At 48.2% G+C, this 21,277-nt stretch overlaps 1 protein-coding gene across 4 annotated transcripts in view; it reads right to left on the reverse strand.

The window, feature by feature from the left end:
* ANKRD27 (ankyrin repeat domain 27) overlaps positions 1–21,277 on the reverse strand; it is a 64,653-nt gene that overhangs the window by 32,417 nt on the left and 10,959 nt on the right. For 3 of the 4 annotated variants that reach the window (XM_065925731.1, XM_065925729.1, XM_065925730.1), the window contains exons 3-13: positions 13,138–13,248; positions 11,103–11,259; positions 10,251–10,405; positions 9,706–9,765; positions 8,851–8,904; positions 8,683–8,748; positions 8,517–8,593; positions 7,578–7,699; positions 6,424–6,502; positions 5,633–5,762; positions 1,121–1,213 (exon numbers count right to left, since the gene is read on the reverse strand). In XM_065925731.1, the coding sequence (XP_065781803.1) occupies positions 1,121–1,213; positions 5,633–5,762; positions 6,424–6,502; positions 7,578–7,699; positions 8,517–8,593; positions 8,683–8,748; positions 8,851–8,904; positions 9,706–9,765; positions 10,251–10,405; positions 11,103–11,259; positions 13,138–13,248 (1,104 nt within the window). Of the gene's footprint in view, positions 1–1,120; positions 1,214–5,632; positions 5,763–6,423; positions 6,503–7,577; positions 7,700–8,516; positions 8,594–8,682; positions 8,749–8,850; positions 8,905–9,705; positions 9,766–10,250; positions 10,406–11,102; positions 11,260–13,137; positions 13,249–21,277 lie in introns of those variants that run through there. The other variant, XM_065925732.1, reaches the window with a different exon arrangement.

Here is a 21,277-nt window from a genome sequence, read left to right on the forward strand (position 1 = left end):
ACAGATTTTTTACCATCTGAGTCACCAGGGAAGCCCAACTATGTGTGGATGGATGAAATGATCTGTTCTCTGTTTCAAAATAATTTGGATGGATGGCGAAAGCAGGGCCAGGGGATAGAAATGGAACAAGATTAGGGAGATGGCTACATGGAGGTTCGTTCATCATACTACTCTCTTTTATTTTTATAAACATTAGGATTTTTCCTTAACTAACAGTCTGACAAAAGTTCCAGAGCAAGAGGCATGGGGGGACAATCCACCCTGAGTGTCAGCACAGATTCTGACCCTTCTTTTAAATTACAATTGTCTTACAATCTAATACAGCCTCGGCTTTCAAAACAGCGGCAATTAGCAGGAGATCCCTGCTAATTGCAGGGCTCACCCCTGTTACTCCCAGATATAGTCCCTATATGGAGGGAGACTTTCTGGGGCTCAGAGTTCATGGAACCCACTCTGGCCGGTGGCCTCCTGACGACTGCCTCCCAGGGCACCTCGCCAGCCTCCCCGTGGTAGATCAGATCCGAGGAGGGAACCTCCTGCACTGCCTGGGGATCAAACCACCACCAGCTGCTGTGCTCCCAGCCCACAGGTGTCTATAATGCGGGTTCCTGGAGGTGAGAAGAGGCACTCATTCTGGCAGAGCTGCCAGTACGGTGCCACCGAGTAGACGGTGAAGAATAAGCCATGTTTCGCTGAGTGGAGAGAGGAGGACAGCCGGGCAGAGGGTTCCACTCACAAGGGTCCAGTCCAGCGGGACTACAGCACAGCTCACATCAGAGGAGACAGGCAGCAAGCTGATCCCATAAGACCCCAGCATCCCTCCCACCTCCTTGAACACAAAACGGACTTCCATGTTGAACTATGCAAACCACCCTGATGGATTCTACAGAGACTCAAAAGGTGAGGAAAGATGGAAAGCTCCTGGGACTTCCCTAGTGGTCCAGTGGCTAAGACTCCCAATGCAGGGGGCCTAGGTCTGATCTCTGATTGGGGAACTAGATCCCACATGCTGAAACTAAGACCCAGCAGCAGCCAAATAAACAAAAATAAATACATGTTAAAAAATAAAAGACGGAGCACTCCTCACATATCGGCACCCCCAGGACCTCCCGCATCTTACCTGAAACAGGCAGTCGATGGGTGTTGAGGTCAGCTGGGACAGTAAGCTCATTCTCTGCTTAAGGAACAGTCTGTCACCAAATCCCTCCGACTCCTGCGGAAAAAGCCGATAAGCCGTGTTATCACACGTCATGAGCTGCAGTGCAGGTCCTTGAAAACAGAGGACCCGGGACAATCAGCGCCATGTCCCAGAGAGCGGGCCCGGCAGTGCCTCTCCCCGCCCCCACTGAGCCTCACAGCAGACCCTCATCAGGCTGGGAGAGGGGCTCCCCATCGGCCTCTCCGGGAAGCGGGGCTCTGACGATGAATTCCCAGCAGGGATGTGGGAGGTGGGCAGTGTACCGGCTGTGTGTGAGTGTGTGTGTGTGAGTGTGTGTGTGTAGAATGTAGCATCTCTAAGTGTGGAAGGTGGCGTGCACACAGCACTATCACCTCCAGGGCAACCTAGGTAGTCCTGGCCTCCCGCACCTCTCACAATATCTGCCCTAGTGCCCGCAGAGCTCTGTGTCCTGTGTTTTATCTAGACCCACAGACAGGAGACCGGAAGGAGGAAATGGCAACCCACTCCAGTATTCTTGCCTGGAGAATGCCATGGACGGAGGAATCTGGCAGGTTACAGTCCACAGGGTCGCAAAGAGTCGGACACAACTGAGCGACTGAGCACACACAGACAGGAGAACCATTTGACAGGCTGGTCTATGCTTCTCAGCAACAGAGAGAAGGGTCGTGCTTCTTGAACACACATATTGAAACATCAGACAACACGGCCGCTTGGCCCAAAGTCCAATAAACTACCGGGTCCACCCCAACAGATAAACTGCATTGTGCAGATTATTTTTACCTAGACATAAAAATCCAAACAAATATTCTTACTTTGTGAAATCACTTCTAGAGAGACACTCAATGCTCACTTAAGCACCTGTGACTCCATTTTCTGATGACAGATTAATGTCCTTGGAAAGAATGCTGGCGGAATGTGGACGCAGTTGTTCCCAGCCAGCTGCTGCCAGAAGAACTCACCAAACCCCGACAAAATGATGGGATCAGCTCTCTGTGGCCCCCTAAGTTCTGACTTAGGTGGTCCAGTTAAAGATAAAGCTGCCAGCCCTTCTGGGGTCCACCGCCAATCAGGGTCCCTCACACCAGCCGCCCTCACAGGGTTGTGTTGGCAGACAACAACCCCTCAGTATTAGAGCTACCTTTGCTCCCGCTGGTATCTGCTGCATAAAGCTCTACCGACTGTTTTACTCAGTGATTTACAGCTGAGCAGCTTAGGGTCAGAAAAACATCAAAGACCTTACTGTTCGGGTAAATCTGGGGCTCTCTCCTCCACTTGGGGTGACTGTTTACAAGGCAGTGATGAAAAGAGACAGATCTTCTAAGATTGAATCTTCAGGGAACAATGACCAGAAGAGATAGCATATCAGCTAAGACCAATCTGGGAAAAGGGTAAATCCTATTTATTGGAAGCCCAGTAAAGTAGGAGTAAGCCAAAGCCTGCAAAGCTGGAGCAGAGAAGGGTGGAAATACTCTTTGGGTTCTGCCCTGTTTTTTTCTGTCCACAAAGGTAAAAGTCACCCCAGTAATGGTTATTTTCCAAAAGTTCAAGCCTTCGCCAATGAACATACTTAAAGAATATTTATAGTCATCTCAACTAGGATTATGTCTTGGGGAGAAAATTTCTGTGAAACTACATTAAAGTATATAAAGAGTCAATAGGAAAACATTATTCGATTTAGAAACACTTAATACTTTTCAGAAACCTCACCTGCTGTTTACATATACATTTGGCTCTTTCCCCAGGAAATACCACCACCAAGCAGCTATGACCTTGCACACTTCCAGATGGAACTGCACTGAGGCAGAGGCAATGCCACAGACAAAATCCCAATGCTGACATCACACACAACAAGTAAGCTGCGACACCTGCTCTCTCCATACAGGTCAAGGCAGGCAGCTCTCAGGTCTCATCCCCTCAAGACCCAAGGGTCGGGCTCCATGGCTGGCCATGAGGATGATGCAACCTTGTCCCAAGTCTGGGGGTGTCGACCAGCCTTCACCAGGGAAGGCAGGACCAGATGGTCTGACAGCCCAGACAAGAGGGGCATACTGGGCTGTGTACCCACCTTGCCCATCCAAGCTAATAGCCAGCCTTGGGGCGATCCACACAGTATACACCAGAGAATCAGGAAACGGAGACATCCAGATGAGGAGTATTGCAAGAGCAAGGAAGTGCATCAATGATCACTTCACACATTGAAAAGGCACTTTCAAATATCCCATTTAAGGACCTCCCTGCTGGTCCAGTGGCTAAGACCCAGAGCAATGAAGACTAAAGATCTGGCATGCCACAACTAAGACCCAGCCCAACCAAACTAAATAAGTAAGTATTTTTTAAAAAAATATCTCATTTGATCCTCACAACCACCCTGTAGGGGTGAAATATACAACATGCTCCCCAGTGTAGACAGGAGAATGGACAGAGGCTCAGAGAGACAGACTTGTCCAAGGGCTAGACTCCAACATACACCAGCACAAGAGGTCCCCCCTCACATACTCCCCGATCCCACTTGGAACATTTTCTGAAGGCAAAGCAGGTGTGAGAAGCTGAGTGATGGTGTCTGGTCAACCACCTCTTTATTCTCTGGCCAAAGGCCTTCAAGGGCTGGCCATCCTGCCTACACGTCATGGAAAGCAAGACAGCAGGATGGCTACAGAAGAGGAAGGAGGCAGCAAGAGGACAGGAGCACCTTCAAGAGGTGGGTGCCTCCCTCCAGGTGACAAGGCCCCATCGAGGAGCACGAGGTGAGGCCTCTGCAGGGCAGTGGGTCCAGGAGAGGAGAGCAATCAGAGGGAAAGCACCAGAAGGGCAGGGCTGTGATGGAAAACCTCCCCAAGGCAGGCACCATGGGAAAAACATGCGTTCCTGGAACCTCACAGAAGACAATTCAACCTAACACATCTTACTGCCCAGCTCTGGAAGTGAGCGGCATTTCTGACTCTGTGGACACGTGTGTATGCAGAGGCGCCCATGTACACCACATGTACATTCTGAATGTTAATGGTTTCCCCCGAATTAGAGGCAACTTTTCTTGAGAGTCGCACAAGACCCATCTGAGATGAGATGCATGCAAGCTAAGTCACTTCAGTTATGTCCAACTCTTGCACAGCCTCTAATTTTACCTGCATGTGTGTGCTTATATTCATGCATGCATGCTCAGTTGTGTCTGACTCTTTAAGATCCTATGAACTGTAGCCCACCAGACTCCTCTGCACATGGGATTTCCCAGGCAAGAATACTGGAGTGGGTTATCATTTTCTCCTCCAGGGGAAATTCCTGACCTAGGAATCGAACCTGTGTCTCCTGCATTGGCAGGGGGATTCTTTATCACTGAGCCACCTGGCAAGCTCCTGTGTATGTGTATGGGTGATCAAATCAAACCAGACAAGAGCAGAACTTAATTCTTCAGCAAGCACCAGGATTCTGTCGGGCTATGTGCCATCAAATGCAGCAGAAACTCAAATTTTGGTTAAAAATATAATTGTGTAAGCACAGAAAAAGACATCTACCAAAATGTTAGTAAAAGTCATTCACAGCTAGTGTGCTTATAGGAGGCTTTTGCTGTCTTCACTGCAACTTTTTATATATCAAATATTATTTATAAACAAATATTAGCCTTCTAATCAGAAAAAAAAGAAAACTATCCTTTCTGGAGAAAAAAACAGTATGCAATGTTATCTACAATATCATTTCAATTACCTAAGATATACATGGCAAGGAAAAAGACTGGAAAATACATAAGCATGTTAACAATGAATGAATTCATGGAACTGTTTGTACCCGAGTGTCCCCATTTGAACAGCCCTATGTTCTTTTTCAGATGTTTCAACTTGTCATTACTTTGGGGAGCTTCCAACATCAGGGGAAAATTAAGATTGAGTGTGAATGTTCAATCCTTGGGGTTCTGGGTTTTTAATACAGAAATATCTTCATTCGATTGATTTCAACTTTGCAAATTCTGTGAGTACTGTCACGTTTTGGTGGTTGGTATAATGCGAAATAAATCAGCAGTGCAATCTTGGTTTAAGCTTCTCACAGTTCTCATGGGAATATAATCGCCTCTGCCAGTCTAAGTTCATCAACCAACCAAGGAAATTACAATAGGGCCGCTGAGCCCTTAAAACTGCAGATGTTACTAATCTCATCTCTTGCCCAGCATGATCAGGGTACCCCAATTCACCATTTCTGGTGTCCCCTTCTGCCCGTGTGCATTCAAGGATGACCAGGATTAATGAAGCAGGAGATCAATGAAGTGAGAGCCGAGGATAACCTGCCAACTTTCACAACCTACTGGCTGCTTTGTGTGCAGTCTGCCAGGCAGTTTTTAAATGGCTGAGGCCCCATTCTCTTGGGAGAGCATCTCTGGTCCTCCTCCTCCACACCACCCTGAGAACCCCACCGCACACACCATGGCAGCCACAGAGAAAGGGCGGGACAGGATGGAGCTCTTACTGGCTTAACAGAGAGGCTTCCCTGCCGAATGTATTCGATTGCAGCCTCGATTGAGGTCAGGCAGTATCCCAGTTCATCTTTGGCTGAGCTGCTAAATCTGAAGTTTTTGATGTAACTCAAGTTTGCCATCCTAATAAAAGGAAGAAAACAGTTTAATTGCTATATACCCCCATTAACACTTCAGTAGAAATGATGCTACTGGCTTGGTCACAAAGTCGGTCAGCTCTGGGGAGCTAAGGCGGCTTCCCTGGGATCTTCATATAGATGGAGTGCAATTAGGGAAATAATTGGGACTTCCCTGGTGGTCCAGTGGCTAAGAGCCTCTGCTCCCTATGCAGGTAGCCAAGGTTCCATCGCTGGTCAGGGAAACTAACCTAGATCCCACAAGCCACAACTAAGACCTGCTACAGCCAAATAAATAAATATTTAAAAAAAAAAAAAAAGGCAAAAGAAGTAAAGCCACTTGCTACTTGCCTGCAGTGAGCTAATTTGTAGGAAGCTGATTTTTTCTATGGTGAATTTGGGTTTCTGTGAGAAAAGGATGGGTTTTGGGGCCACACAGAATTGGAGCTCACTTGCCCCTCAGCCGCTGACTAGCCACATGTTCCAGAGAGAAACATAAGATCTCTGGGCCTCAGTTTCCCCACCTGCAGGTGGATGACAGACACCCCTTGCAGGGCAGGTACCTGGCTCATAGGCGGCACTCCGCTTCCTAGAGTGACACTAAAACCACCCCAGTGCAGTGCTGCCATTTTGAAAAAAGTTATTTTAACAACAAAAAAATATATTACCAATTAGGGATCTCTGTTTTCACAAGCAAATACAACAGGACTGACAGCAGATCATCAGCACACATGGTCTCCAAGTTAACTGCAAGCGGGAAACACGCATTCAGGGCCATCCTGGGACACAAATGGACTGACAGGCATTATCAACTCCCCACCACCGTCCAACCCACAAAACCACAACCCAGGAAGATGGCACATCGGGGAGAAATTCAATCGCACAATTTCCTTTCTAGTGTCCTGAATAGATGTCAGACTCCAGGAGGAAATGAGTGCCTCGTGTCCTGAGAACGTGTGCAGAAAACAGCAAGGTCCAAGCAGACCACCCCTTGCTACCCGTCTCCACCCCCACCAACCCAATCCCAGGACAGGGAAAGAGCCCAGGGAAGTCAGTGATGGTGGATATGACTCAAAGGTGTGCCAGGATCACTGCCAGAAGCCTCTTTCCTCCCGAGATCATTTCCATTTTATACACTGCAGAGTCCAGGGCTGATGGGCAGTTTCTCATTGAAATTTTGTTTAAGTGATTCAGTCACACATTTAAAATTCCAAACGGTACAAAAGAGCTGACCATGCATGGCTCTCCCATCCATGCCACCCAGACTTCTTCCTCAGAAGCCACTTCTGTTGCTTCCCACGTATCATTCCAAGAGAGGCTATGATCACCCCACTGTGTATATATATATATATATGGATATAGAGCCACTCCCTTTGTGCAGTGCTCCTGGAAGTATACCTTCCACACTCCTGTTCATTTTATTTAATACACTTTGAAGAGCATCCGTACTGGCCCACAAAGACCTGCCTTCTCATTAATTTTTTCTTAGCTTATTTTGTTTTTACTTTTAATAATGGAAAATTTTAAATATACACAAAATTAGAACAACCTAACAGTTGAACTTCCCTGTAGCCATCACCAGGTTGGCTTTTTTTTGAGGCCACTGCTTCTCCACCAACATTTTCTTACCTAAAGATGCCTAACCTACCCCCTTACCCCCTACCCCCATTACTAGGCACCCACTCTGCAAAATAGGCTCCGGGATGCTCACACAGGAATACTCTACTACACATCAGCCCATCTCTACGGCCCTTTAAGATGGCACTGCTCCTCAATAGACGCTTGCATCTGGACTTTTGCAGCCACCGCCCTGAGCACACACCTCTCTGGCTGGGAGACTGGGTGATCAGCTGCACCACCTTCCGCAAACAAGCCAGCTTCTGCTGCGGGGACGTGCACCTGTTCAGCTGAGCCAGCTCCCTCTTTGCTCGAGGTATGTTGAAGCTGCAAAGTGATTTGGGAAGTGACCATGTAAGACCACGGTGTGAGGGCCCTTCTTGGTAATCACAAACCTCAGATTTACATTTCTCATGGCAAACCATAAGTAATGGCAAACAGAAATAGACACTCAGAAGCAATCTGAGTCAGCGGCAAAACCCAGCAGCTTTCAAGGTCTCAAACAGGCTACCAGGTGATGTAGCTGCACCAAAAAATTAGGGGGGAAAAAAATCAACAATCCTTATCTTCAGAGTGAAATAGGCCAAAGGGGGAAAAAATTAGACAAAGATATTAGACATTTTTGTATCCTGATGAAACAACTCAAAAGGAGGTACTTGAGAGAATTTTTTGGCAGTCCAGGACATGGGACTCCACGCTTCCACTGCAGGGTGGGGTGAGGGTACAAACCCTGATCGGGGAACTGGGATCCCGCAAGCCTCAAGTTGCAGCCAAAATAAAAAAGAAACAAAACCCAAAGGAGGTGCTCCTAAGGCAGGGGGCCCTCAGACCAGCAGGTGATGAAAGATGTCAGTGTGCAAGGCCCACCTGGGTGAGCTGCATGCCCAGCCAGAGACCAGCTGTGCATGACCCCACCTCCTCCGGCTCCCACCCACCGGCACGCTGGCAGCTGGGTGCAGGAACGTGCCGGCTCTGAAGCACTCATCTGCCAACTTTAAGCCTTTATCTTTGGTCACAAATAACCGCCCTGCTCTGCAGTCTGAACCATGTCAACCAGTGCCAACACTCCTACTGAGGCTCCCGCTTCCAGGGGACACAGTGGCCCAGCCCCCGAGGACGCCAATGCTGCAGTATAAACCCTTACCTGAACTCAGGTTTCACACCGATATCCTTCTGCTGAAGATCTTGAAGGCTCCTCGTGATTTTGTTAAAGGCAGCATCCTAACAAGAGATTTTAATGAAGCTTCAAATGTCTGAAAAGGCTTGGAAAACAGGGCTTTCATCCTGCATGGTGATGATGGAGAGCCTACCTCTGCTGCCTCCATGGTCCCCACGTACTTGAAGATCAGGTCGTAAATATCATGCTGGACGTACATCTGTGAAGTCAACAGGTTCAAGATGTGTGTGTGTGGGAAAGGAGGCAGTAAAGGAGGCCCTGGCACTGGACCGCCTCTCCCCTCACTTCCCGGGCCCCTTACCTCTACCGCCTGCTTCATCAGGTTCATCTGGGCCTCCTGCTTGGCGAGCACTTTCTGGAGGACAAGGAGAGGACAGTTACAGAGCGTGGACTGGCCTGGGCCAAACCACAAGTCTCTGTTTGGCTTTTGGTTTTGTTTTCTTAATTGAAGTATCGTTGATTTACAGTATTGTGTTAATTTCTGCTGGACAGCAAAGTGATTCAGTTATACATATACATACATACATATATATATATATACACATTCTTTTTTCTATATTCTTTTCCATTATGAAAAGATCTTCTTTTTCTATATTCTTTTTCTTTTCTATAGTCTTTTCCATTATATACCCATTCTTTTCCACAATATTCTTTTTCATTATGGTTCATCAAAGGATTTTTTTTTTTAAATATGTATTTATTTATTTGGCTGCACAGGGTCTTAGTGGAGGCACTTGGGATTTTTCACTGTGGCATGCAAGTTCTTAGTTGCAGCATCTGGGATATAGTTCCCTGATCAGGGATCAAACCCAGGCCCCCTGTATTGGAAGCGTAGATTCTTAGCCACTGGACCACCAGGGAAATCCCTGTCATAGGATATGGAATGTAGTTCTTTGTGCTATACAGTAGGACTTTGTTGTTTATCCTTTCTATATGTAGTAGCTTACAACTGCTAACCCCAACCGCCCCCTCCATCTCCGCCCCAACCCTCTTCTCCCTGGCAACCACAGGTCTGTTCTCTGCGTCTGTGAGTCTGTTTCTGTTTCGTAGGTAAGTTTATTCGTATCCTGTTTCAGAGTCCACGTATACGTGACATCGTAAGGTGTCTGTCTTTCTCTTTCTGGCAAGTCTCTCTTCTGCAGGCCATGCTGCTTACCAGGTGGGAGTCCCTCAGGAGCTGCTGGAGGCATCTGGTGTAGAGAGCACTCACAGAGTCCTGCGGAACACAGACCAGAGAGAGGCCACCCTCGGAATCAGAGGCCACAACACAACCCAGGACGGAGCCAAGAGAATATCTCACAAAACGGATCTCCTGCGCAAAAATCTCTAAGTCCTAATGCAAGCTTATCAAATTAAGTATGTGATTTTTTTTTTCAAATTAAGTATGTGATTTTTTTTTCCAATTTTTTTTTCTGGGTGTCTATGCATTAAGAGTAGGAAAAAATATTCCCCTTAGGGTTAACACACATGATAACAATATTCATCGTCATACTCCTCTGTGATTTTTCAGGTTTTCTACCATGCTTGTTACTTTTTTAGGTAACAAGAAACATTTAAACAGAATCCAACATTTTGTTGGATGTTTCAATGGTCGCTTCAGATATGTAAACACTGCCTACAGAGGCGGCAGCAAAGTGGCAGGGTGATCCTGGTGCTCTGAGCCAGGGCACGCCTATAGCGAAGCAGGACTCAGCTACTGACTATGTGATGACGGAGGCTCTTTCTTTCACACTCTCTGAACGTTCGCTGGAAAGAGGCGATGTTCCTGTCAAATCTCTCCGCGTGTCTTCCCAGAAACTCTCTCACATCCTCGATGGTTTTCAGGGAAAAAGAATCTGAGGATGTCGAAGGCTCCTCTGAAAAAATGAGACAAGAGGGTCAGGCTGGCTGAAGCCATCGCTGTTTCCTGAAGAAAAGAAGTCCCACAATCCTTTGCCCTGCTCCACCAGGATCTGGGTCACCCTCTCCCACAGGAGGAGAGGGATAAGCTTATTTCAAGATATCACCCAACAGCGGCCCAGGTAGGGGTCCAGGGAGCCTGGTCCTCTTGAAGCCCTTCCCTGGGACAAAACCTGAACTCTCTGGGATCACAGGCATGGCCTGGGAGGCTCCAGTGATGAAGCCCTGATTCCTGAAAATAAAACCTCGGACAGCATTTGATACATCATTATCTCAATTTTCCTGGAGCACCAAAGAATTGTTATCTGTTGAAAATAATGAGATCTCAGAGAAGTATGGCAGTGGGGCTCTGTGACTAATAATGCCATAAAAGACAGTCCTAAAGCTAAGGCAGGGCTGCCGTTTTGCACGACTCCAGGGGGTGACTTTCCCACTGAGGTCACGTGTAGCCGCACGTGATGTGGCCTCACCCACGTCACGCTGGCTCAAGATGACTTTCCGATCTACGTTCCAGGGGGAATTACTGTAAGCGGTTATGCAGGTTTCTAGTGGGCTCCTGAATATTTTATGAGATGTTCATAACCGCTGTGTCAGGAGGAAGTTCAACAAGCAGGTTTCTCCCAGTCAGGAGAAAGGGGTTTCCTCCCAGAATACCTGAACTCTCTCTCTTTTCCAAAGGATGGGCTATGCACAGTATGCTGAAACTTTCTTCTTTCTCATTGTAGAAAGTTTCTTCAAAAAGAATGGGCACTGAGAGAAGACAGGCGAAACCAGCTCCTAGTTTAATCCTGTTTCCTTGGATAAAGACATCCTAGAACAAGAGATAGGTCACTGCACCAGCAGCCGCTGTGACCACCCACCCCTCTCAGCCTGGCCACCATCAGGCGCTTCACCCCACCCGCCCACCCGCCTCTTCCCCAGTGTGGTTTTCAGGAGGGCACCAATACTTTGATCTTGCTTTTGGGGACTAAAATGTTTTCTTCCCTCCTTGCGCACCCTGTTATGGTGGCTACATGATACCCTGACCAATTTCACATGTCACAACAGAAAAGCATTAAGCTGTTCCTTAGAGAAGAAGAAAGCCTGTATTCTCTGGGAAAAGAAAAAGAAGGTTCTCCTTGCTGAATAAAAAGATCAGAATGACCCCGATGCTGTAACCCAGAGGGGCTGGAGGATGCTGGCTGTGGCTGGGGTGCCCGGGGAAGACTGGCCACGATGAGCCTGGTGCCTCTGTTCTCCTGGGAGATTTGGGTACCGGGAGGTGAACAGGTAAACTGACGCACAGCTGTGGTGAGCAGAACCCCGTAGGAAAACAGCAGCCTGCTCAGGGGCCACCGGACTGCAGACTCCCCTCTCCCAGGCTGGCATAGCGTACCCACCTCCGGTCCCACCCCACCTCAGGCACCCACAAGCCCCGGCTACACCAGCGTGGGCCCCCGCGGCTGACGGTGGGTAGGCTGGGGACCACAGCCATTCCTGACCAGGGATGGAACTTACCCCTCTCAGAAACCATCTGCTTCCACTTATAAAAAAAACAACAAGAAAAAGCCTACCCCAAAGTTAACATCAACCATGAGACAGACGTCACATACCTCCTGACACAAAGTACTGAGATAAAACACCCTTCAGGGGGCATTCTAACTGAAAACGCTTAACTGTGATCTGACCAAGGCAAACATCAGAGAAACCCACACTGAGGGAGGGTTTACAGAGGAAGACAAAAATGTCAGTGTCATTAAAGACACAGACCGGGAACTGTTCCAAAAGAAAGAAACTAAAAAGACAAAAATGGAATATGTTGCATGATCCCAGACATGATCCTGGATCTTAAAAAAAAGAACTTTAAAAGGGTATCACAATTAGCACAGTTTATTTAAGGACAGTATGTTGGAGAAGAGTATTCTGCCAACGTGAAATTTTCTGAGTATGACCACTGTGCTGCATTACATAAGAGATACACATGGTTTTGAAGTCAAGGGACAAGGTGTCTGCAACTTACTCTTACTCTTTCTGAAAAGGGTTCAGAAAAAAGTGACAATATGTGTGTGTGTTAACAGACAAGAAAGATAGACAGATGGGGGTGGGAAGATGAAACAGATGTGGCCAAAATGCAAACAGCTGACCAGTCTGCAGAGAAAGCTATGTGAATGGTTTCTGTACATGACTGGAACTTTCTATAGGTTAAAACTTCCTATGTCATTGTTGTTCAGTCATTAAGCAGTGTCCAACTCTGTGACCCCATGAACGGCAGCACGCCAGGCTTCCCTGTCCTTCACTATCTCCTGGAGTTTGCTCAAACTCATGTCCATTGAGTCGGTGATGCCATCTGACCATCTCATTCTACAGGTTTCTTAAAAAATTAGAAATTCATCTCTGATCCCAAGGGCACAAGGATAAACAGCTCGCTCTGACAGGGCCTCTCCGAGGAGGCGTCCCAATGACTCCCCAGCTCCCTGGCAGAAGCCCCATGGGCTAAGGGAAATGTGACCAGCACCACCTCCAACTCCAGGCCACAGCCAGGACCCTGCTCTCCACGGCCAGCTCCTCTTCACCCAAAGGCAGCAAGGCCATTGTGGTGTCAAAGGCACAGGTAACACAGGCAAGAAAGGGTGAGCAGCAGGACTCCCTCCCCTCCCCAACTCGCAGACACTGAGTGGTCCTGGGTGACCCATAGGAAATCAAAGAATACCTTTCCATCTAAGGTCTGAAAGTGTTCTTCCACTGGAATCAAAATATAGGACTCAAACTGACAAGTAGACTGAATTCTGGTTGACAGGCTTCCTTTGCAGGGTACTAACACCTGGAAAAAAAAAATTAAAGTGAATACTAAAGAGATGTGTTGTTTACAACTTCAGCGGAACAGGATGTATCTGAAGATGCTCCAGCTGGAATTGCTGTGGGGACCTGCAGACAGACAAGCCCTGGGGTTATTAGTCAAAGTGGCAGCAGCTAATCTCTTGTCACTGTGATGGAAGTCAAGGTTCCCACCCTGGTGAGGGAGTGGGACACGTCTCATCCATCCAGGATCTCAGGGGTGGGGGGAAGGAGGTGGGGGGGCTTCAGTGCCACCCCGCTGGGCCCCTTCCCACAGCTACCCCAGGTGCCCACTTTGTCCTCAGGAGGCTTAGAAACAATTCCAAGGGAAGAAAGGTTTGAAGGGTACAGAAAAGTGAAACTAAAAGATGACACATAATCCCACCACCTGCATGATAAACATGGCACATTGAAGACAGTTTCCTTCCCATCTTTTCTCTATGCTTTTTTTAAGCCCAATTGTGATCACAGCTGGTTGTACCAGCCACAGAAATAGGGTTTCCTAGCTCAGGCTGCCATCTCCACCAGGGATATTTCAGGCGCCAGGCTCTGTCTTTGGAGCAGGTTCAACCTGAAACGTGAATTTTGGTCCCACCGTGGCCACCACGTTGACCTGATACCAGCCTCTCTGCTCAGCAGAGCAAAGGAAGGTGCCCTGGCATCCACATGGATCTGTGCTTGGCACGGGGACTCACATTTAAGGGGAGGCTCTCAAATGCACCTGGAAGAAGACAACCGAGGTCGTCGACCAGTTGGGCCCCTGACCAGGGCCCCAACTCCTGAAGCAGTTGGAACAAGGCAAGGGGCTTCTGCACTGTCCCCATTGTACAGACAAGGAAACTGAGGCTCAAGGGAGTTCAGCAACTTGTCCGGGGGCACACAGAGAGTGGCAGAGCCGTGCCTTAAACTCCTACCACCCACACCCATCACTGCCCTGTCCTGAGACCTCCTGGAGGCCAGTGCTGGGAACACAGCCCCGTCCCTGTTGGAGTTCCCTCTGCAAAGACACCATGAAACTCTGGGCCTTTGAGAGCGGCTGTCACCAGGAGCTTCGCTAGATAGGTCAGAAAGAGCAGCACGGCCTCTCTCCCCACAGGGGACAGGGACACGCCAAGTCCTCAGAGCAGGAAACGGAGGCCCTTGTTGATGAAAGATCACCACTGTGTATGAAGTGGCCTTGCCCCTCCGCAAAAAATCAAGACTGAATCAGACCCAGAGCTAGACTTAGCTACCAAGTTCAGGAAATACAGAGACCAGAGAACTTTGGTGAACACCAACACAGGACTGCAACTGGCAAAAGCCAGAAGGTAGGAAAGCCTACAGAATAAATGACCTGGATACATGAATTTCAAGGAAAGGAAAATGAGGAAAGAAAGGGATATAGCTAAAAAGAAACTTAAGGGACGTCTCTGGTGGTCTAATGGTTAAGAATCTGCCTTGCCGATGCAGGGGACGTAGGTTCAATCCCTGGTCAGGGAACTAAGATCCCACATGCCATGGGCCAACTAAGCCTTCATGACACAACTAATTAGCTTGCATGCTCTAGAGCCCCTGCTCCACCCGTGAACTGCACCTAGGGAAAGCGTGTGTACTGCAACAAAATCCCAGTGCAGCTGAAAAAGTAATAATAATTATTAATTGAATTGAATTTTTTAAAATTAAAAACACAGTAAGACTGCGCTGATAGCTTCATAAGCCTATAGATGTGTCGATATGGATCAACTTTCACATTAAGTAGATACAGTTTAACTGCTCTGAAAGTTTAGCTCAGTAACATTAGGAGAAAAAAGAATGACTTAAAAGGCATACCCAGCAACAAAGATTTACTATACAGCACAAGGAACTATCTTCAATACCTTGTAATAACCTGTAATGAGAAAGAATTTGAAAAAGAACTGAATCACTGCATCACTGCTATACACCTGAAACTAACACAATATTGTAAATCAACTGTAACGAAGAGCTGACTCGTTTTGAAAAGACCCTGATGCTGGGAAAGATTGAGGGCAGGAGGAGAAGGGGACGACTAAGGATGAGATGGCTGGATGGCATCACCAACTCAATAGACATGGGTTTGGGTGGACTCCAGGAGTTGGTGATGGACAGGGAGGCCTGGTGTGCTGCGGTTCATGGGGTCGCAAAGAGTTGGACATGACTGAGCGACTGAACTGAACTGAACCGAACCATAACTTCAACTGAAAAAACAAAGGCCTATCAAATCCAGAATAATGTGTGGATCTCCTCTGGATTCTGATTTAAACAAACCAACTGGAAAACAAACAAAGAATTATGAGATGAGGTGGGAGATTTGCATAGTGAACACCACCACCAAAGAGTCACTGAGGAATTTTTGAGCTATGATAACGGTGTGAGGTTGTGGTTGTTTTTTTTTAAGTCCTTATCATTGAAAACTACATTCCTAAAGATCTACAGAAGAAATCATATGACTGCTGCTGCTGCTAAGTCGCTTCAGTCATGTCCGACTCTGTGCGACCCCCTAGACTGCAGCCCACCAGGCTCCGCCGTCCCTGGGATTCTCCAGGCAAGGACACTGGAGTGGGTTGCCATTTCCTTCTCCAAGGCATGAAAGTGAAAAGTGAAAGTGAAGTCACTCAGTTGTGTCCGACTCTTCGCGACCCCATGGACTGCAGCCTACCAGGCTCCTCCGTCCATGGGATTTTCCAGGCAAGAGTCCTGGAGTGGGGTGCCAGTATGATTACCTTATATAATTTTCTGGAATTTGTTTCCAAATGATCCCCTGGCCGAGGGGAGAGGGCAGCGGGGGTCAAAGTGATAAGTGCTGGTGTCTGAGCCCGGCGCTGTGGAAACTGAGTGATGGAGGCAGGGGCACATGGTATGATTCTTTCCACTTGTTCGTGTTTGAGATTAAACACAATAACTTTTAAAAAAATTTTTGGGTAGCCAACTTTATTCAAGTAAGTATTAAAATTTGAGTTTGGTTTTCCTGTTCTTTTCTCCATTCAATATTCATGACACTGGGCACTGTTGGAGATATGGTGAATTGTCCTCATGGACACTACATTCTAAGTGGGGTATACAGATTTTTTTTAACAATATAACAGATTCCATATATCAGTAAGTTTTATGCAGATGATAAAGTAGGGCATCAAGCCAGAGAATGCCTGGAGTGGAGCAAAGGTTAGCTAACTCAGGTCAAGTTGTTAAGGTGGTGGGGGCTCTCTAAGAAAGCCTCATTTGTGCAAGGAATGGATGGAGAGAAGGACCCACCAAGTAAAGATCTAAGGGAAAAACTTCTTTTGGGTGGGGGGCACACTATACAGCATGCAGGATCCTAGTTCCCAGACCAGGATCAAACCCATGCCCCCTGCAGTGGAAGCTCAGAGTCTTCACCACTGCACCACCAGGGAAGTCCCAGGAAGAATGCTTTTGTCAGAAGAAAGCATGTGCAAAGGTCCTGAGATGGGCTTAGTGGTACCAGATGAGAAGAGAAAAAAAGGTGAGAAAATCATAATAATTTTCAAATGTTAATAAAAGTGCAGTTTAAAAAAACAAGAGGCCTTCAAGTATGAGCCAGAATCAAGAAACAGCCTCAAGGCTCCTAGATGTCCTCACTGCAACCTGGAACACAAAAAGAAGATCTTGGAGATGAGAGGGTTGGCCCCAGGGCAAGAGGACAGCATGACCCAGGCCTGAGGGATTTAGGTGGCCAAAGGCAGGCCAAGGGATTGCCCCACTCCAGCTCAGCGGATGCAGGGGTCACACAGTCTCATATGAGCGGGGCCTCCGAGGGGCCAGGAACCTGTGAGGTGCTTCAGAGATACACACCGCTCACCCCACCACCACTGGGACTGCATCCTGTGAGCATCCCCACTGTGTACACACACCTTCTCCACCTCCTTAAATAAGTGTGACCAGCTCCCGAGGCACTGAATCCCCATTACCAAGCCCACGGCTCACCATACAGTAGATACCAATCAGTGCTTGCTGAGTGAACAGGGAAGCCTCCAATTTCAAGGACTCTCCCAAAGTTTTCAGGCAGGCAAGGCTGCCTGGTGCATTTCAAGGCAAGCAGAAGCCAAGTGGCTGGCTCTCTGTGGCTCCATCCATCCACCAGGTTCCTGCTGAGACAGGGGTGAGTGGGATCAGTGGTGGGTGGCTCTGAAGCCACCCACGGGAGGCAGGCTCTGGTGCCAAGTGCCCTCACAGGAGGGAGGATCGGACTATTTCTGGAACGGAGGCTGTGGAGCCATAGTAGCCGGTGTGGAAGACGCCAAGTTCAGAGTTGCTGAGAAGCCCATGAGCTAGGGACTCAGTTCAGAGCTTAACGATAAAACTTTTTATTATAACCTCTTTATAAAGAATTTTTAAAAAATAATAGACATTAAAGAAAAAAAAGCATAAAAACAAGAATTAGCATTAGTCATACCTACTCCAGGGTACACTCCTGACTTCCACCTGCCTGGGTCGGCTACTCCACCGGAGCACATGACCACTTCTGTCCTAATACTCAACCCTCTGGCCTACAAATGACCTGTTCGTCGAAGTTCCTGAAGGCATGTCGTGTCCCCTATCCCTCCGTGTGACCCTGCAAATCCTGTGTGGAGCCCGGAGTGTAGGAGATAACTCGGTGTTTGTCAGATGAAGCTCTACTGAGCAAATTCCGAGAACTGGAATATGAACTTCAGCGCCCTTAGCTGGGCTGTACAAGCATGTTCTCGAAAGTCAGTTCCCTGGAACTTAGAAGTCACGACGCTAGGTTCCCAGGTGAGCCCTCAGAAGCCTGCATACCCCATAATTAGACCCATAATTACAGGGCCATGATAAAAGGACCAAATGTCATCTCCTTTTGCCATTGCTGTTTTCCCTACAGGCAAATGGACCCACCCACCCCCGGTCCACCAGGGAAATCTGGAGAACTTTTGCCCAATGCCCCAAGAACAAGAGCTCCAGGGTGCAGGAGGCCTACGCAGCTGCTCTGAAGAAAACTCATTGCATAATAACCGGATGGTCACAAGAACAAGGTAACTGTGAGAGGCAGTGTGTGGGCGCCACAGGTCTCTGGAGTCAGAATTAGAAGGAACTTTAGGAGACGGGCTTCCACTGTCCAGCCAAAGAGCAAATGGTGGCAGGGGGTGCCTTCCTGGACACGGGGCAGCCCCATCAAAGGAAGGTTCGGGAAGGAAGTCAAACTCGAGGAGGGGCTGGGACAGGTGAGGGGAGCAGCCAGCCTGCACCCTCAGCTGTCGTGGGAGGGGGCCTGCTAGCTCCATTTGCAAAGGAAGAGGTGAAGGGCATTTAACCCTGGGGAGACGCATGTTCAAAAGTGGTGACGTCAGGACTTTCCTGATGGCCAGTGGTTAAGAGTCCACCTTGCAATGCAGGGGACATGGGTTTGATCCCTGGTCAGGGAACATACACCCCATATCCTGTGGAGAAGACCCAGTGCAGCCAAATAAAAAAGTAAATAAAAAGTGGTGACTTCACATTTTCAGAGCCTAGTGAAGGATCCTAATCCCCAGGGCAGATTCAGGGGCCACCAAACTCAGTCCAGGCTTCCCAGGTGGGATGCTAGTGGTAAAGAACTCACCTGCCAATGCAGGAGACTTAAAGGATGTGGGTTCGAATCCTGGGTCAGGAAGATGCCCTGGAGGAGGGCATAGCAACCCACTCCAGTGTTCTTGCCTGGAGAATCCCATGGAGAGAGGAGCCTGGAGGCTACAGTCCACAGGGCCACAGAGTCAGACACGACTAAAGTGACTTAGCACAAACTCAGCCCAGTGGCCAAGCCCCATGGAAGGAAATATAGCATTCACCTGCTGAGGCCATGTGGGTCCCTCAGAGATGGCAGAAAGGACGAGCACTCTTCTAGAGGTCATTGGGATATTCTACTTTTTACACTCAACCAACAGACCCAGAAAGAGCAACAGGACAGGTTAGATGAGCCGGGGCTCCATCACATGGCCAACAGGCGGCAGGAGCTGGTTATCAACACCTGGCCTGGCTGAACAGGACAGTGACAGTTGGCTCCTTCCCACAGTTGCCCTTTCCTGAGGAGTTGGCCTCGCTGACTCTCGAGTCTACTGAATGTGGGCCCCACACAGCCCCTTGTGGATCTCAGCGGGAGCCGGAGTAAGAAGCCTGGGGCACCCTTGGGATCTCAGGATGGCAACTTAAGTAGCACCTCCGGGACTTTCCTGGTGGGCCAGTGGTTGAGACTCCACGTTCCCAAAGCAGGGGACAAGAATTTGATCCTTGGCCAGGGAACTAAGACCTCACATGCACACTTTGCACGCTAAAAAATAAAATTAAAAAAAAAAGAAGAAGAAGAAGCATGTCCTATTCCTCTATGTACCGGAGAGGAAGGTGACTGAGATGCTAAAGTTCTTATGCCAAATTCCCCTTTTGCTAAAGTGAGCTTGAGTGGGATTTTGAGCTGGCAGCTGCAAAATCACCTCCTGGGTGACAGGGAGTGCTAAGTGCTAGCAACTCAGTGACAAGCGAGACAGGTCCCCCAGGGCTTCCTGAGAGGTTAGCAGCGGTCCGCGGCACGGAGCTTTTAACAAGAGAAAGTTGCCTGTGATAACACACTCTTACCTAGACAGTATTTCTTTCTAAAACACCATAGAACAAAGAGGGGAAGGAAATATCTCCCCAGTTGGGTCAGGCCCTCTCAGTTAACACGATGTCTGGGCCTTTTCTCTGTGACACTTCACCAGAACTAGTTAAATATTAACCCAGAGTATGACCGTCTCTCCCACTAGAATTTTGGGTAGAGATCCATGAGGGTAAAGATCGTGCTGCCTACTCATATTTTTGGCTGAATCTCCCACATCAAACCTAGTGCCTTACACAGAGCAGCATTTAAGAGCTGCTGTGAAGTGAACAGATGACAGTGGACACCTGTGGTGAGCTTCATGAGATTTTTATTTTCTTCTTTGGAAATAACTGTATTCTCTTAATTTTTTTTTTTAAATAATGAAGTTTATGACTTCTAAAATCCAAAGTAAAAAAAATATTCTGGGAAAGAGATATTAATCACAAAACCAATCATAAAAACCGGAAGGGACTTGGGGTAAAAAACAAAAACAGACTTCTGATGGCAGAATGGGGGATGCTAAGCATGGGAAAGTCAGTTCTAAGGTTGCAGAGAAACCTGAGCTAACTCATTTCTCCTTTGGTTCAAATCCTCAGCCACCTGACTCACCTAAAACCCCATCATTGGGAGAGAAGCAGGAACAAAAGCATGAGAAGAAAAGAGGACAGTGCAGGAAGGGAAGAGGCCCACGCGCAGCAGCTACCGGAGCCCGCATGCCCTAGAGCCCGTGCTGTGAACAGAAGAAGCCACTATGATGGGAAGCCGGAGCATCATAACTACAGAGTAGCCCCCGCAGCAACAAAGAGCCAGCACAGCTTAAAACAAATAAATAAATACAAATTATTTTGGGAAAAAAAAAAACCGAAGAGGCCCTGCCATAGGCAGGCGGCACAAAGGCGCCCAGCTAACCCTCTGTATCCCATGGTGTGTAAGTAAGATGTCAGCCAACTTCACCAACTTCAGAAAGAAGAAAGGCCTGCAGTGTGGGCCCTTCCTTCCTCCAGGCAGCAGACACCCCGCCAACAGACCACGGTTTCTCTCTCCTCTGGCTCCTGTTACCTGGCTGCTCCTAGAAGTTTCTGAGGCTGAGGTCTCTACTGCGAAAGTTCTCTCGGCTCCTCCTCTTTAGGAAATGCCTTTGAAGGTGACATACCCTTACATTCACACGTTCCCCTGCTCTGGGAGTGAGCACCCATCTCATAGACGAGAAAGGATATGATTTCTGCCCTGGAGAAGCCCTCCTGCTCAACATGGAAACAGGAGAAACAACGGTCACTATGAGACCGGTGATCCTGGGGGCTGAGAGTTCAGAGAAAGGATTACACCCGGGCTGGAGCAGTCTCAGGAGACTGCCTGGAGGAAGCTGCTCAGGGCGGTTCCTCTCTGCTCGTCCACATGCCGAGCATGGTCTGGGGCTGGCTGCACTAAGCAGTTCTAT

This window comes from Muntiacus reevesi, chromosome 2 (assembly GCF_963930625.1).
Source record: "Muntiacus reevesi chromosome 2, mMunRee1.1, whole genome shotgun sequence".
NCBI classification, from domain to species: Eukaryota; Metazoa; Chordata; class Mammalia; order Artiodactyla; family Cervidae; genus Muntiacus; species Muntiacus reevesi.